A 17,686-nucleotide genomic window follows, 5' to 3' on the forward strand; every position below is an offset into this window, starting at 1 on the left:
CCTACTGCCCACCTACGTTCTACATCAATATGGTGAAACAACTTAGTTCTCATACCCTCCACTGTGAAAAGACATCGAGTCATCCTACACAACACCATGAAAACCTGTGGGAAGAAAGACTAAAGTGAACGTAAACAACTCTGCACTCAAGATAACATTCCGTTAGCCAGGCTGCAGCCACAGACAGCCAGAAATTCAAGCAGTCCTGCATTTTCAGATGTCAAACTAATCACTACTTTCTGTCCTACTGTATGAATTCCCTCCATGAATTATCCATTAGCTGTCACACATCTGTATCTCGCTCTTCTTCCCAGGAATACATGGGGGAGGGAGGGTCATTTCACCTTATCTTTAGAACCATCTTATGATGGAAGATGCTTAATCGACACCCCCACTCTATGATTTCTGTGGCCGTAGCGGGATCTGAATCACTCCACATCAGTCGAATACTTACCACACTGGCACTTGCAATAACACTTAGCATTTTATATAGTGCATCTGCAGTGTCTAAAGTGCTTTGTAGACATTTTTTCCCAGCAATTATGGCAAGCATCTCCTACAACAGGCTAGTTTTATGATCTTCAATAACACTGTCTGCCCAGGAGCCAACGAGCCGCCACCACGTCTTTTTCCCTCTTTTCTTTATGAGCATAATCTATAACAGGGTCCCTGACATAATGTCCAGGGGCATTGTGGCACCAGCTGACACATTTCTTGGTGCCCACCAAGTGTTTTGAAGATGGTGGGGCCAGGTGGGGCTTTTGCCCAGCAAGGTGCCTGATTGGCCATTGGAGATTTCATTGGCTGCACAGGTCTTTGAAACCCGGCTTTGGCACTACAGCATAAGGATCTTCACTGTGTGACTGAAGGTAAGTTACACCAGCCATTTTGTGCCTGGCTCTGCCTCTTGTAGATGCCATTTCGTGGATGCAAGTGTCATGCTGTGCCAGCGGTCCAAAGGTGCTCAGAAAGGTTGAGGACCCCAATCTATGATGTGACATGGCTGCCCTGCTCCCAGTTCCAACCCCCAATGATGTGATGAAGGAGTAGGGCAATAAGATACTGCTGCCTTGCCTCTGGTCGTTTCCCCACTTACCTGCGGCTGCGCGCTACTCTCCCCAAGTAGTGCGAGGTCCCCCGGCACTCCCCACTACAGGGGCGGCGACAACGCAGCCACCCCGACGCTACCGCTGTCATACCCCCTCAGCATGCGTCATTCCTGGCGCACCTCGAAACGGCGACTTTTGATGACCCCGCGCTCTGGGGAAGCCCGGGAGCGCGCCAGAAATGACGCACGCTGGGAGTAGCGCGCAGCAACCTTTGGTTGAGATAAGTGGGGAAACGACCTCTCTTCGCTTCAACTGTTATTAGGAGGAAAGGGTCATGAGGTTGCAGTAGCACCATCAGTCTTGTACTATCTAGACTGGTTCTGAAGCCAAGAGAACCATGACTTTCACACAGCATTTTTGCAAGTGTTAAGCAAAGTGCCCCATATTTCTTCTGTGTTGCCAAATCTGGGGGAAGGGAACAGCAACATCCAATGATCACTCACGAGAACAGCAACATCAGCCAATCACCTGGGAGTATCACGACAGCAGGTCCAACGCAAACCTTAATGGCACTTGAGGCTGTAACACAAGGGGTCATTCTGCACAGGCCAAAAATAACGGGTTGAGGGGTATAAAAAAAGCGTTATGGGGGAGAGGTACCCACAGAACTCGCCCCCTCAAATGCTTCTAACTCATTATATTTGGCTGAACCCGGGTTTAATGAAAGTTGCTAAATAAACAACTTTTTTTCTTTTAACTTGGGTGTCAGATGCTTCCTGCTTGCCTGTGTGAACTACAGGAAGTAGGAAGTGTTCTATTTCTCCCACCTTCTGTCCACCATTATGGTGGATTCTCCAGGTGACAGCCTCATAGTGGATTCTCTAGGCGTCTGCCATATTGTGCCCGTCAGTGTGTCGTGTGTGTAGGATTCTTGAGTGGGGGGATTCTCGGGTGGGGGGATTCTTGGATGCACAGTTCACAGGGAAACGCAGCGTTCCTTGTGCGCACCGTGCTGCATCCCAGCTACATCCCAGCAATCCCGGATGTCCTGTGCAGCCACCATGCAAATGGCGATAGAGGCAACATGGGTTCATTTAACCCATTTGTGTTGTCTGTGCAGAACGGGCCTCTGTGACATCCCAGGTGTGGGCAATAAATAACCTCCTTGCTCAGTGTACCAGACATCACTGGCAAAATTAGTTCAACTGAAGTATCATCAGTGCCCTTGAGATTTTGTGCCCCTAACGACTAATGAAGTCAGCACTGCTGACTGTTGCCGAATGGTGTGCGAGACATTTGTCTTTGTGGCAGAAACAATTAAATCCACCAGTCTCTCTGAGCATGATGCAGGAGGAAGGAGCTAACCCCCCCACCCCACTCTTTATTTCCCTGTAAGGCTTAGGGAGACAGGCAGATAAGCGTCTGCAATATGTCGAAGGTGCTTAGGCATCTCTTAATAGCTCCGTGTCGTGAAAAGGTGGAGCAACGGGATGTTGCTCAAGACAACCTTGCTGGGGACAAGGGATGTTCCAGAGAAGAGCAGCTGCCAAATACTCATCCACTCAACTGCTCATGGCATGAGACTGAATGAGTTCCTTGCTCGTCCTTTGGCACTGCATACTTTTGAACAACGTAAAGGCATGTTCGTTTAAAAATAAATAAACACACATTTCTAGCATTAAAGCGGGAGGGGGGGAATATCATTTTGCTGGATGGAGGCGTTCAGTTTCAAGACCAATAGACCATCACATTGTTATGGGTCATCCCATGGACAGCGATGAGTCTTCAGGGGATGAGCAGAGCCCAGTAAGCGCACACCTGGTTGGGAACCAACAAGGGCTGGGCTTAGAGCTGCCAGGACTCCTGCAGCCTTTACTGGGGAAACAACAGCCAGGTCACAACTCAGAGCCAGAAGTGCCTGCAGAAGCTGGCTGTGCATCCAGAATCTACTCCAGCTGCAGAGACTCAAGCACCTAGCTCACCTGAGCCCACACGACAGCAAAGGCAGAGACAGAGGGAGTTGTTGCATGTAAAAGGAAGAAGGGTGTGCTTGCTAGCTCAGAGAAGGCACCTTCTGCAGCAGGGGGAGGCAGAGTTTTCACGGGATGAAGTCTAACATGCCGGACGAGCCTCAGGTTCACAGAACATCCCGGCCTGGACGCAACAAAGTTCATGACTGCTGCAATGCTCCCTCTGACTTGTGGATTCTGGGCATTCTGACCCTCGGACTGGACTTCTGGCGCTGACCCTGACTCTCGGACTGGACTCAGCTCCCTCCTGTAACCTGATAGCTCTGCCTGGCAGCTCAAGCCAGGACCTACATCTGACAAGGTAATTGCTCATTAAAACATTCTGCCAAGAATGGCCAATCATTCCCCCTCCCGCATTTGAAGCTAAGTAGAAATGAAAATAGTTTGCATCTATAATCTGACACATCAGATCCATATTCCACAGGCCAGATTGCATATCTGATAATTAACGAACATTGTAGAACCATATGTTTCCTTAATCATGCAAATGCCTGCTACAATGCTACGCTGGAATCCCATCCCTAAACACAGTGGATGCAATCCAGATGAAGCTGAGCTTGCTTAAGTCACACTGAAATTAAATTAACTTGCACAATGTGATGAGTGTTTTCTTGAGAGTTAGCCCCACTGAGTAAGCCCCACTTACTTCCTTGCATCCTTGGCTAAATTTTCCTCCCCTCTAAACTCTGAGGTGAATGGGGATTTTATGGGTTCTGATTTAACTGTTATTAACCCTATTAGAGATCAATGGCACCCAATTTTGTATGAGAGTGTTTTAGGGAGTTTAGTGTTGCGGCCTAATGCTGGAAGCCACCCGGAGCCTGCAAGGGGAAGGACGACCTATTTCACTGAGCAAAACAAACAAACAATAAATAAATATGTGGATGACTGGTGGTTGAATGACCCAAGTGTCCAGATTCCAGATGTAGCGATTATTTCCCCTTCCCTCCCCATACGAGTTTGAGCCAGAGGACATCAAGGTAGCTGGCATAGGACTGCCCGCTAAATTGTGCTTAAGTTATGCCACATTTCTAATTTAAAGCAGCAGCAGTACCAACAGCAATTGAAACAAACCCTCCGAGTCCCCTGAATGTAACCTTAGAATCGTGAGAGGCCCACAGAGTGCCCGTGTCTGCAGAAAGGTATTGGTACAGAGAGAGAGAAAAAACCAAGAATAGAATGCTCAGGAATGTCAGACATTTGCAGCCAATGAACTGGAGGCTGCATCAATTTATAGTCAAGGTTCCTTAGCCTGCTTAATTTCCACCAGTCCCTTATTGTATCGAACAGCCATGACAACAGAACAGCATAAGAGGGCCTTTCTCCAGATGGGACCCCTTCTCCAGCTGTTCCGCCTTTTGCAGAGTGCCTCAAATACACAGAAGCAAGAAGACCTTGACAGTTTCCTTGTGAGGAGGGGGGGAAATTGCGGTCTCAGGAAAACGTACCGCTTCTTCCCTGTGAAATTGGAATTTCAAAAGTGAACGCGGTACCTTGGACGAAGAGAGGAAGGAATGAAAGCACGTAAAGCCGGTGGGAGCCACGCAATTTGATAGCAGCCTGTGAATGCAAGAGCCAAAGCGGTAGGAAGATTACGAAGGAAAACACCAACTCGGGCCCACCTGGCATCCACTCATGGGAGCGGAAAGTTGTTAGCGTGCTTTAGCAGCCAGATGGTGTCAAATGTGTTCCAAAATGCAGGGGAGGGGTGTTTCTAGCCATCCAGTCCCATGAAACAAGCATCACGGTGAGAGTTGTTTATTCAAACGATGGAAGTAATTTTACAGAATACTTTGGGTGCTGGAAACTAGCCCACAGAGGAAAGCAGAGCATTTTTTTAAAAAAAAATAATGGCACTTCAAGGTACACCTAGGAGATATTACTGCCATCAGAGATACTAATACTGACCTGGTTGCAGTGACGTATCGCCAATCGGGACATCTGGGGACATCTGTCCTGGGCGCATCACCGCCAGGTCACGTGGGGGCGCAAAACGCCAGTTCCTGGCAACTCTGCACAAGGATGTTGTCCAACCAGAAACCTTCCCTCTAAACCAAATTGTCCTGATCAGGCATTGTGCTCATTTCCTCTTTTTTGCAATCAGACAAAGGTGGACAAAGGTGGTAAATATAGAATACAATGTCCCCAGCAAGTTTGTCCATATATCTGCCATGGATCCTACAAAACCTGACATGTGCTGTGAGCAGGGCCAGAGCAAGGGGGTCCTGCATCCCTCCCACACCCCCGCCATACCCCCGCCATGCCCACGCACTGGCACACACCTGATGCAACGTGCACACACCCGCCCCCTTGGCGCTACATCACTGGCTGGGAGTTCCATGTTTGGTGCTCTCAGCCAGGAGTAGACTGGGAAGTAAAAAGAGCCCTGCAACTAGCTAAGCTAAACAGTTTCTGTGGAGCTACAAGTGCACATCACAGTGCCACTCAACTTGATGGGGATAACAATGGCCAGTCTCCCCCAAACTGGCAATTGTGTAAGAAAAGCAAATGTGAGCTCATACCAACAGCTACATCTGGTGAAGGGTTTGAGCCAAGTGTCCCTTCAGGCACTGGCAGAGCTGTGGGGCTTGGTTTTACTTGCTCCTGGCCACCAAAAGGGCCCTCTAGGGCACTGGCCCACAAGGAAAATTCCCTGTAAATTAAATGTCCAGTTCACCTCTTCTCACAGCAGATTTAGTCTGAAAGCACATGGGGCCCAATTCAGATCGGAATCATAGTGTGCAGAGAAGCAGCTTAATTAGGGGCAATATTAATCCCTACAAGCATATTTCAGAGACAGAATCTGACGGCCAAACAACAAATAAACTCCTACTCACATTCTCAGAATAACTGACATGTAGTGCCAGCAAAAAACCGAGGGGGGGAAAAATTGCTGTTGCTCATGGATTTTTACATACAGATACAAGATTGTCCCTAGTTGCCTCTGGAACAGTAAAGAAAATTGCTTCATTAATTGTATGTCTGATGAAGAATTATCTGGACAAAAATAGATGATGCAAGTTTCAACGGTCAGCCTTCTCCACACAATGCACAATTTTTACAAAAAGCAGACGTGATTGAAATATCTGCTCCAGGGCTTGAAAGCACATAGTGGGATTTATATATTCGATTCCCTCCCGTGCCCAGCTTCGAACACAAATAGCTTTTCCTCTCCTCCTTTCAAGCTTCCTTGAAAGAAGCCTTCCTCATGATCTTGAACAGCAAACAGGGAGCTTTTTATTTCTTTAAGGAAAACATGGTGGAGAGAGACTTGGCCACTGCCAACATAATCCTTGGGTCTCTATCCACCAACAAATAGGAGGCTATATTTTATTACAACAAAAGGTAATTTAGTTAAAATAGAGGAAATCCATAAAACCACAAAAAGTTATAGTGAGGGCACTCCAAAATCACGGGGGATATGGTCAACCCTTTTCAAATCACACTGGCAGAGCCTATTTGAACAACAAGAAGACTTTGGATTTATACTCCACCTTTCTCTCCTGTAAGGACTGACTCAAGGTGGCTTACAAGCTCCTTTCCCTTCCTCTCTCCATACAGACACCTTGTGAGATAGATAGATAGATAGATAGATAGATAGATAGATAGATAGATAGATAGATAGATAGATAGATAGACAGACAGACAGACGGACGGACGGACGGGAGGGAGGGAGGGAGGGAGGGAGGGAGGGAGGTTGAGGGATGCCCAGTGAGCCTGTGGCAGGCTCCCAGCCCAGGCAGGAGCGCCTCTCCGTGGGAGAGGTGTAGGGAGCATTTTTGCGCCCCCATGACCTAATGTGTGGTGCCCGGGGTCAATTTACTCCCCCTAGTAATGATCATAAAGGATGATAACTTGTTTTGCCTTGCAGGATTGGCCAAAGCATACAGAGCAGAATAAACAGCTACACAAAGCAGTTTCCCACCCTCCTTACACAATACTGAGATTAATGTTGTAATTATTATACTCTGATTAAAATATATCATGAGATTTTACGCGACACATATAGGCACACTTTTCGGGGTCATCGTTTCCCAACTGCGACACGTCCACCAATAGCAGGAATAAGCCACCTGAGTCCGCACTGTATAAAACAGTTGCACACTATTATATACACGCATGTTGCTGGATTAGATCCTGCCATCGAAGCTTAGGGTATTTTTTGGGCCAGTATATTGTGAAAACAGCTTGGTTACTGTAGCCACATGAAACAAAAGGAAACATATCCAGTCTTATTTATTGCTTGGACCAAAGAGCTTTAACACAAACAGAAAAGGGGCTTTATTGATTGATGTACCAGCCTGCCATTGCAAAACGTGACGAAGTAGGCATGAGGGATGGTGCAGCTGCACCAGCTGTAATTTCAGTTCTGGGTAACAACGATCGGAAGGAACCTCTGTGAGATGGAAACAGAAGAAAGCCTGCCTTTTATCGGGACTCTCTGTAATATGAAAGTATAGCAATTACTCTTCAACAAGCACTGACTGGAGTGGATCTCAGGTGTAAGGCAGCAGGGTCCTGTTGCTTTAAGTGGCAAAAGTTACTGGGTGGGATAAACGTCAATGTCTAAGCTAGAATGGAACCTCTGAGGGAACCTAGGGTTGCCAACTCCAGGTTGTGAAACCCTCTAAAGGTGTTGGCTGAAGATGTCCCATGATTACGGCTGACCTCCAGACAACAGAGATCAGTTCACCTGTAAAAAAAATGGTGGCTTTGGATGGCGAACTCTATGATATTGTTCCCTACCGAAGTCCTTCCCGTCCTCAGTTCCACCCCAAAAATCTTCAGGTATTTCCCAACCCAGGGCTGGCAACCCTCATTATTGGGTGAGGGAGACAGAAGTCATCATTGGGTTGCTATTTTCTCTGGCCTGTTCGTCCGAAAGACAATGGAGTGGGAGAACTGACAAACATCATTGCCTTGGCTTTCCACGATGTTAGGGCCCAGCCTGGTCTGAATGGGAACCCCTGGGAGGAAGACTCAGACAGAGAAGAGGGGACAGTGCGGGTTCCAGATTCTCAGGCACTACATGTAGATGCAGAGACTGAGAAGCCAGAAGTTCCTGCAGGATCAGGTCCTCAGGCTCAGGCAGAGGATTCAGGCTGGGATCCACAGCCAGGTCCAAGCTCTGAGATTCCCCAGTAAGAGTTTAGCTCTGAGACTCTTCAGCCCCTTGATACAGAGCCAGAGGGGACCCTGACAGCTCCCGAGCCCCCCCCCCCGAGCCCTCCCCCCCGAGCCCCAGGAGAACTGCAGGAGGCTGCATGCCAGTTCGCAGCAGATGCAGCAGCAGGTTAGCAGCTATGGGGTGAGCTAGAGTAGATGCAGAGTCTTTTCAGGAGCCAGACTAGAGTAACCTATCTGCAAGAAGTTAGGAATGGAAGGCTGGCTATAAAAGAGAGGCTGCACCTGACCTAGCTTGTGCCAGCAATGTTGTGTTTGCAGGTTTGCAGATTACTATTCCTTGTCTGGATTCCTTGCTCTGTACACATTAAATGTCTGAACCTGCTAAGAGCTGTGGGTGGACTATCCTTGGTTCCTGAAGGCCTGCCTACAACACACGACGATTAAGGAAACCAAAAAGATGGGAAACAAAAACAAGGTAAATCAGCTCTCTCTTAAAAGTCTCTGGCCTATATATGTCACCATGCTAGCCATAAAACTACTGCCTCCGTCACTAGTTCAATACAGTCAAATCTGGAATAAAGTGCCCATGCAGGAAGCTCTATAACCATCTGCCAAAGTGGATATGGGTGGAGAAAGTTTAATAAGGAAATCTAGATAGAGTTTAGATGTTTTCCCCATATTTTCTCCAGGGAAATAACTATAAACCATATCTGACTAACCTCTATGCACTTCAGCTGAATCAATTAACATTTAGTCACGGATTCCATGGCTGGCCAGCCTACATCTGTCTGCATTGTTTTGCAAATATGTTTTCATGCCTGGAATTTCATGCCATTTAAATGGCGGGGGAAGAAGGAATCTCTCTGATTGCCCTTTTTTTGCCAAAATCAAATAACTGCACACAAATTGACAATCAGATAGTGTTGATGGGTGGATTTAAATGCCTTTGAAGTTATACTTTTTGCTAGCTGAGAACTGGGAGTGTGGTTACACAGACTGAAGACTCTGGGATGATTCCTTTACATTAAATAAGGAGTTTTGTTTGCTTCTGCTGAGAGAAGAAGAAGAGTTGGATTTATATCCCCCCTTTCTCTCTTGTAAGGAGACTCAAAGGGGCTTACAAACTCCTTGCCCTTCCCCCCTCACAACAAACACCCTGTGAGGTAGGTGGGGCTGAGAGAGCTCCAAAGAACTGTGACTAACCCAAGGTCACCCAGCTGGCATGTGTGGGAGTGCACAAGCTTATCTTGTTGACCAGATAAGCTTCCACAGCTCAAGTGGCAAAGCAGGGAATCAAACCCGGTTCTCCAGATTAGAGTGTAACCACTACACCATGCTGAATTCTCACTTACAGTACCCCTCTACTAAGATCAAGCCTTCTGGGGTTTTTGGCCAGAGTTGAGGATAGTATGCACTTTTAATATACCTTCCAATCAGAACAGGAGTCACCAAATGTTTTGGCCGAAGAGTCCCAAGTGGATCTCCACCAGCTTTTGAGGGCAATAAGGTGAACATCTTTCCCAGGTCTGGATGTGGTCCTTTATCTGCTCTACCTCTCTTGACAGCCCTGCAATCCTTAAGGTGCTTCAACATTATGTAGGCACATCAGCCCACCAGCTGGTGCTGCAGTCTCCTGAGTTAAACCTTTGGGGAAATTATGTTAACCAGTCTGAGATTTAGTAGAGAAGGTCTTATGGCTCAGATGTGGACCTTGGATCATAATCTGCCCAGCTCTCTGTTAGACTCTCACCAAGAATGTATTCCATTTATCTATGGTATTTTAGCATGGTTGTCAACCTCCATGGAGCACTTGGAGATGTCTCACTATTACAATTGAGCTCCAGTCAACCAGGTTCAGTTCCCCTGGGAAAAAAATGGCTGCTGTGGAGGGTGGACTCTATGGTATTATGAGGAGGTCCCTCTCCTCCAAAAAGCCCCCTCCCAGCCTCCACCCCAAAATCTCCAGGTGTTTCCTAACTTGGAGCTGGCAACCCTAATTATTGGGTGAGGGAGATAAGTCAACATGGACTTGCAATTTTATTCTGGCCTGTTCAGTTCATCTAGGACAGGGGTCTGCAACCTGCGGCTCTCCAGATGTCCATGGACTACATATTCCATCAGTCCCTGCCAGCATGGCCGATTGGCAGGGGCTGATGGGATTTGTAGTCCATGAACATCTGGCGAGCCGTAGGTTGCAGACCCCTGATCTAGGACAATTTACCAATGGAGTATTTTCCAACCCAGAACTGGCAACTGGAGTATTTCCCACTCCAGAACTGGCCAGAATTGATCCTTAAGTTGCTGGCTGGGCATCTGCACCACTTCCCTAGCTCCACGAAATGTGGTGCCGACCGTGGAGCAGGTTCTCGTTTTTACAGAAAAGCAAAATAGATTTTCTGATTTTCTAGGAAGTACAAGATTCACTCTTAAATTGTTTCTTTGTCAGGCAGAAAGAAAAAGACCCAAGATGTGAAAGGATCTATATAATGTTGAAGGTCTTCATGGCCGAAATCAACTGGCTCTTGTGGGTTTTTCAGGCTGTATGGCCATAGTCTAGTAGGTTTTTGCTCCTAACGTTTTGCCTGCATATATGGCTGGCATATTTACAGGCACATCATGGTAAGATGCATTTCTCCCCGTGATCTGTGCCTGCTCTAGCGTTTGTGTGTGTGGATTCCCACTCTGTGTGCATTTGTGTGTGTGGATTCCTCCTGTATTCAAGGATTCAGGTAACTAGGACAGACCCTATACTATCGTGCAGGGTGAACTAGAAACAGTTATTTCCCTAGAGTTCCTGTTTTTTTTTTTTAAAAAAACTACTTATACTTCCTTTTCTGTCTCTACCAGTAGATCAGGAGTGCCTGCCAACTACAATAGAGAGGCATTTATAAAAATCAGCAGCGGAAAGCCAGCATTTAGAACAAAATATAATCTTGCAAGAGGCATGCCAAATGAACAGGAATGAGATATCCAGAATGTTGTGTCTAGCAGGCCCGAATTTAACCCTGCAAATTTATTCTATCCTCCCACGGAGAGCCGCAGAACAGAAACTCTGGCAGTAAGATCTCACACCCTTCCTCTCTGCATCACTGGACTAGCTTGCTAGCCTGATCTCTGCTGGACTTCAGCACTCCTACAGAGACAGCCAGTAGTGCAGACCTGGGCATTATACGGCCCGCAGGCCACATCCAGCCCGCCGGATGACCCTGACTGGCCCCCCTGCCGTGCTGGGGAGCGAGGCGGCTTTGAAAGCCCCGCAGAAGCCGGTTGCCTTGGCTGCCAGCTTCTGCAGGGCTTTCAAAAGCGCCTTGCCCCCCTGCCTTGCTGGGGAGTGAGATGTCTTTGAAAGCCCCGCAGCAGCCGGTTGCCTTGGCTGCCGGCTTCTGCGGGGCTTTCAAAAGCGCCGCACCCCCCTGCCTTTTGGCCCAGCCCTCCACAATATTTTCTGTTTCTTATGCGGCCCCATGGAAAAAATAATTGCCCACCCCTGCAGTAGTGTGTCTAAGTTAATCAGTGCCCTGTTAAAGTAGTGCCAGTTATCTAAGAATTAGTGCCTGGTATCTAAGTTAATTAGTGCCCGGTTCAAGTGGTAAAACTGTGCCCCCTCCACACACCTGTGAAGGACCCCCCTCCACACACACACAACCTGTGGAAGACATCAGGGCTCATGGGTGGCCTGGAGCACTGGCAATTTGACATCCACTTTCCAGGTTATACAGGGTCTCCCTCCCACCCCACTGCCTGGCACTATTGCCACAAGCTGGGAGAAAAATGCACCAGTCTGCTTGCTCCCAGAAACCCCCTCCCTGGCCAGGCCAGCTTGGGTGTAGCCTCCGTGGGGCATGGTGGTATGGTGGTTGGGGGCAGCTTTCATGCCGTGGGGCATGGTGTGGCATGGTGGTTGGGGGCAGCTTTCATGGCCTGTGCAGGCTGTGGGGGGAGGAGAAGAGGGGACAGGTGGCCAAATGCACCCCACCACTTGACCCAGGTGAGTGGCGCCTGAACCCTAACCCTCTGGCCCTTCCTAGGCACTCCCGTAGAGCCAGAGAGTGTAGAGGTGCTACCCTGTTAGCGGGACCTGGAGATCTCCAGCCTTATCGTTAACAGCCTTGCTCACATCTTGCAAAAGGAGGGTGGAGGTGTCCTTTACAGAGTCAATCCATCTCATTATGGGGTCTTCCCCTTCTCATGCTGCCTGTTCCTACTTTCTGCTAAAACATCTGCCATTACCGAGTGCTTGTTTTGCTTGGCGTTGTCAAATGTTAACACAACAAACTTCCATTTCCTTCAAGCATTCCAGTCCTTTCAGTATCAAGAGCCTCCAGGCTTCACCCATGATGAACAAGCACACAAACAAACAAACAAACCAAATAACCTTCTTCATTAGCCCAGAGTGAATCGGGAAGGGAAAAAATAAAGACAAATGTTATCATTTGCAGAAGTAACTGATATTTTTCTAAAGTTCAATCATTAATCACTTCTGGCATCTGTTAAGGCTGAATACAACTGGCCATTAGTCAGTCAGGACAAAATCCACAGCAGATTTATGGCAAGAAAAATATCCTACCTGGAATCACTTCGAAGAGGAATTTCCCTGGACTTTCATCATTGCAAGGATGCTCAATCACTCGGTTTCCAGGCAAGAATACGGTCCCCTTAAAAAGAAAAAGAAATCCAGAGTGAAACTTCTAGATGAGCAATAAGCTTCTCGATGAGCAACGCTAAATCCAGCAATTGAAATGCTCCACACCAATTAAAATTCCCCCAAAGATTATTAATACTGGCCACCAAAAACCATCCTAATGGACCAGAGGCATAACAAGGGGGGAAAGCCCCCAGTCCACTGGTGCATCCTCCACCCCTGTCCCGCCCCAGAATGCCCCCGCCACGCCTCAGAACGCCCTCGCCACACTCCCACAGGGGCATGCGCCTGGTGCATCACGCGCCCCCGGCCCCCTTGGAGCTACGCCTCTGAATGGACCTTCTGAAAGATGCTTAAGCTCTGGCTTTGGTAAGTCTCCAATTCATAGTTGTGAAGCAAATACTGATTATCCTTCACTGTATTCCTCATTAGCTAAGCTTGACACCCTTAAGAGGGCACTGTCAGTCACTCACTCTTCCACCTAATGCAGACATGATGCTGAACCATGGCTAGAGCGAGCTATTAATCGCTGTTAAGACCCCCAAATGGATAGTGAAACCATCGGTGACCTTGCTGAGATCATTAATAAAAATAAGAACATAAGAACATAAGAACGAGCCTGCTGGATCAGACCAGAGTCCATCTAGTCCAGCACTCTGCTACTCGCAGTGGCCCACCAGGTGCCTTTGGGAGCTCACGTGCAGGATGTGAAAGCAGTGATCTTCTGCTGCTGCTGCTCCCGAGCACCTGGTCTGCTAAGGCATTTGCAATCTGAGATCAAGGAGGATCAAGATTGGTAGCCATAGATCGACTTCTCCTCCATAAATCTGTCCAAGCCCTTTTTAAAGCTATCCAGGTTAGTGGCCATCACCACCTCCTGTGGCAGTCAAGAGCTTCATCTGCTAATCAAGAGCTTCATCTGCTAAGATCTATCACCACCAACTGACAGAGTGAAAACAGTGAGATACCAGACAGTCCTGCCTGCCATGGTTTGTGGCCGGTCCTTAACAATGGACATAACATTTATTTATTTAATTACTTCATTTCTGCCCCACTTTTCTGTCCAGTGAGGACCCACAATGACTTACATCGTTCTGCAACAAGAGTGGTCAATCACTGGTGGTTTCACATGAATGCATGGGCCTCTCTTATACCAAATGAAACCATTGGTCCATCAAGGTCATACAGCCGTTGTAGAGCAATGGTTAGGAATGTCAGACTAGTATCTGGAAGACCCAGGACTGAATCCCTACTCAGCCACTGAAGCGCGTTTGGGCCAACCACACTCTCTCAACCTAACCTACCTCACAGGACTGTTGTGAAGAAGACATGGAGAAGAGGAAAACAATACAAGTCGCCTTGGACTCTGACTGGGGAGAAAGACAGGGCACAAATGAATTAAATAGTAAAACATAATAACTTAATAAGGTCAGTATTGTCTGCACAGATTGGTAGTGGCTCTCCAAGGACTTGGGTCAAAGGTCTTTCATATCACTTGATATCATATCCTTTTAGCAGGAGAAGCCAAGGATTGGGCCTGAATGCCAAGAAACTGCTTCACCACAGAGCTCTTCTCCTCCATTTTATCTTCACAAGAATCCTGAGAGGTAGGTTGTGTTGCGAGCTCAAGGACACCTAGGAAGATTCCATGACAGAGTAAGAATTCCAACTGGGGTCTTCCAGTCCAACTCTCTAACCACTAAACCACACTGGCCTTTGATCAACCAAGCAAAGCATGGTGAAGAGTTCTACCATCATATCAGTGGCAGAAGAAAAGTAGGAGAAGTAGATTTGTGGAGCTGAAGTTATCAAATTTTACAGGTAAACATATAGTATGCTATTCAGTAGCTATTAGGCTTCTTAGCAAATACAACCCAGAGTGAAGCTAACTATCCATCTTGTTACCAGCACTTCGATCTGAGACTTCTGGTTTCTATGCCACCTGCAGCCCTGAGGCATGCGGCATATAGAATCTCATTCTGACATCATTAATAGCCTCAGCCTTGCACTGAACACTGAAAACCCGACAGCCCCCAGCAGCCCCAGTCTGAGTAATTTAACGGAAGATGCATTTAATGGCCTGGATGAAATATTTCTCTGTTCTTGGTGTCCAAACACCTAATTACTCCAACCCAGTTCTTTCTCTCTCCCAGGATTCCTTTCACAGCACAAACACACACCAAGAGACACTTTCCTTTTCCAGTGCTCTCCCACCTTCCTTCCTTCAGTGTGTTCCATTCCAGTTTCCCAGAGGTGAATACAGGGGAAAACCATTTATTGCTTTTACCTGGGGGCACTAATTGAAATTAATTGAACAGGCTTGGCAGCCAGTTTCCATTTTATTAAAGCCAGCCTTCTTTGGCCTCGGTTACAAATATATTTGCATTTTTCCTGCCTTGTGCATGAAAAAAGCTCTCAAATCTCTTCTGGTACGTTCCCCACAGAGCGCTTTGGTCTTTGACCAGTAATCTATTCATGGTCCCTGGCCCGAGAGAAGTTAGACTAGCCTCAACCAGAGCCAGGGCTTTCTCAGCCCTGACCAAAGTCTAGTGAAACACTCTAGTCGAATCCACCCAACACAAATGAAAAATGTTAAGGCTAAGGTGACCAGATGGTCACCTTTGTGAACCGGGACAAGCAGGTAGGTGGGTGGCCATGCGCGCGCAGCCACAGGAGTGAACTGCCTTCTGGGCGCTCCCGTTTCCCGCCCTGTCACAGGGCGGGAAACAGGAGTGCCCCAGAAGGCCATGCGCTCCTGCGGCCATGCGCGTGGGAGGCTGCCGCACTGCCTTGCGCCCCAGAAGGCAGTGCGGCAGCCTTCAAAAAATCAGGACACCAAAAAACCCGCGGGACGCAGGACAAATTGTTTTACGGCGGGACTGTCCCGCCAAAAGCGGGACGTCTGGTCAGCCTAGTTAAGGTTGAAATATAAGACGTTTCCTGTTGGAATTCTACACACCTTCTGTTTTGAAAACGTATTTTTAATTTTTTTTCCCTTACAACATTTTATTTTGGAAATGCATTCTAGTGTTTCTTTTTCCCTGCAACGTTTTCCAAACGATCCCTGCTTGCCTGTGTGGATCATTTTTGCAGTCTCCTCCACCCCCTTCTGCTCTGAGACTTTTGCCAGTTGCCATTTTAGGGTGATTCTTTGGCTGGCTGCCATTTTGTGATGTTCCCCGAGCATATTTGCTCTCCTGGCAGCAAGGCTGTTAGTGATTTTCCTCATCTACATAAAGTAATTAACTCATTGTAGACTCCCCATTACAGGATAGTGCCATGTTTCTTTTCTTTCTTTCTTTTGTCTGTGGAGGATTCGATACCACAGAGACATGAGTTTCCAAACCACTGAATCCTTCACATGCCACTTTATATGGGGATGGGGCAAATTCTTGTGTTTACTAGTATTATATTCTTATACTATTATATTCTTATTTAAAAGACCATTACTTTTATGTAGGATTGGGGTGGTGATTTGTTTGTATATTACTGTACTGTGGTAAAGAAAAGGAGGGGGAAAGGGGGGAAAGGGTGTCCAAGGAAGGAAGGAAGGAAGGAAGGAAGGAAGGAAGGAAGGAAGGAAGGAAGGAAGGAAGGAAGGAAGGAAGGAAGGAAGGAAGGAAGGAAGGAAGGAAGGAAGGAAGGAAGGAAGGGAGGGAGGGAGGGAGGGAGGGAGGGAGGGAGGGAGGGAGGGAGGGATGAGAGAGAGAAAGGGGAGGAGACAGAAAGGGGGAAAGCGAAAGGGTGAAATAAGAGAAAGAGAGTGATAGAAAGAAAGGGGGAAGAGAGGGAAAATGGGGTAATGATATACTGTCATGTCATGATACACATTGTTTGCTACACATAGAGTTGTCAGCCTCCAGATGGGGTTTGGGAATCTTCTGGAATTACAACTAATTTCCAGACTTCGGAGATGAGTTCCTCTAGAGAAGATGGCTGTGTTACAGGGTGGACTACATAGCATGATAGCCCCACTGAGCTCCCTCCTCAGGAATTTTCCAAGCTGGAATTGGCAACACATGGCTTTCAAATAGAAACGGAACCACAGGGCTGCTTTATAATTTTTAATGGAAACTGTAACCTTTAGGAATAGAGGTTGTAATATTCTACAAAAAGCTACTGCATGGTAAGGCTACAAGAGGCAGCCGAGCTCCCCCCCCCCCTACTGTCGCTATGATCTCCATAGGCAAGACTTCAGTCTGTTCCACACAATCCGACATATGGGAATAATCATATCGAGCCACTTTCTAGAGTTCAGTAATTAATGAGGAAACAAATTAAAGTGTTTGAATATCATGGCGTCTCAGGCGATACATAAATGCTAGGTGTTATTTACCATATGTCACAATAATCATGTCAGCAATAGGCTACAAAGATGTCACGAAAAAATAATATTTATTTAAGTGCACGTTTCGGTGGCGTCCCACTTGTGCAAGGCAACATTCCACCGTAGCATCAGCAGGCCGTGCATGCATTTGCACAACACAGAGAAGGCAAGACTCTCATCTACACAAAAAACAGAAGTCATATCGCAAGCCGGTCTAGGGAGTTAGTTGGACCAGCCCTGACACCCAAAGATCTTGTCTTGTCCCCAACGCTGTTTCACTCTCCTTACAATGCTGTTACCAGAAGACTGGTATCTGAACCTCTGAAGGCGAGAAGTGAGCTTTCAACACTCTTGACTGTGGTATCCTTTTGGAGAGGCGGGTTGGGCTGGGTGTAGGGTGCTTCCGTGGTTCCACTCATACTTGGCCAACTGATTCCAGAAGGTGGTGCTGGAGAATTGCTGCTGAGCCTCGTAGCCCCATACGTACACCAGATAAAGACCAGTCGAGATT

At 47.4% G+C, this 17,686-nt stretch overlaps 1 protein-coding gene across 5 annotated transcripts in view; it reads right to left on the reverse strand.

The window, feature by feature from the left end:
* Window positions 1-17,686, reverse strand: part of ARHGAP24 (Rho GTPase activating protein 24) — a 383,497-nt gene that overhangs the window by 211,213 nt on the left and 154,598 nt on the right. For all 5 annotated transcript variants that reach the window (XM_048509403.1, XM_048509402.1, XM_048509411.1 and 2 more), the window contains exon 3: window positions 12,774-12,861. In XM_048509403.1, the coding sequence (XP_048365360.1) occupies window positions 12,774-12,861 (88 nt within the window). The remainder of the gene's footprint in view (window positions 1-12,773; window positions 12,862-17,686) is intronic.

This window comes from Sphaerodactylus townsendi, linkage group LG10, assembly GCF_021028975.2.
Source record: "Sphaerodactylus townsendi isolate TG3544 linkage group LG10, MPM_Stown_v2.3, whole genome shotgun sequence".
Classification (NCBI taxonomy): Eukaryota; Metazoa; Chordata; class Lepidosauria; order Squamata; family Sphaerodactylidae; genus Sphaerodactylus; species Sphaerodactylus townsendi.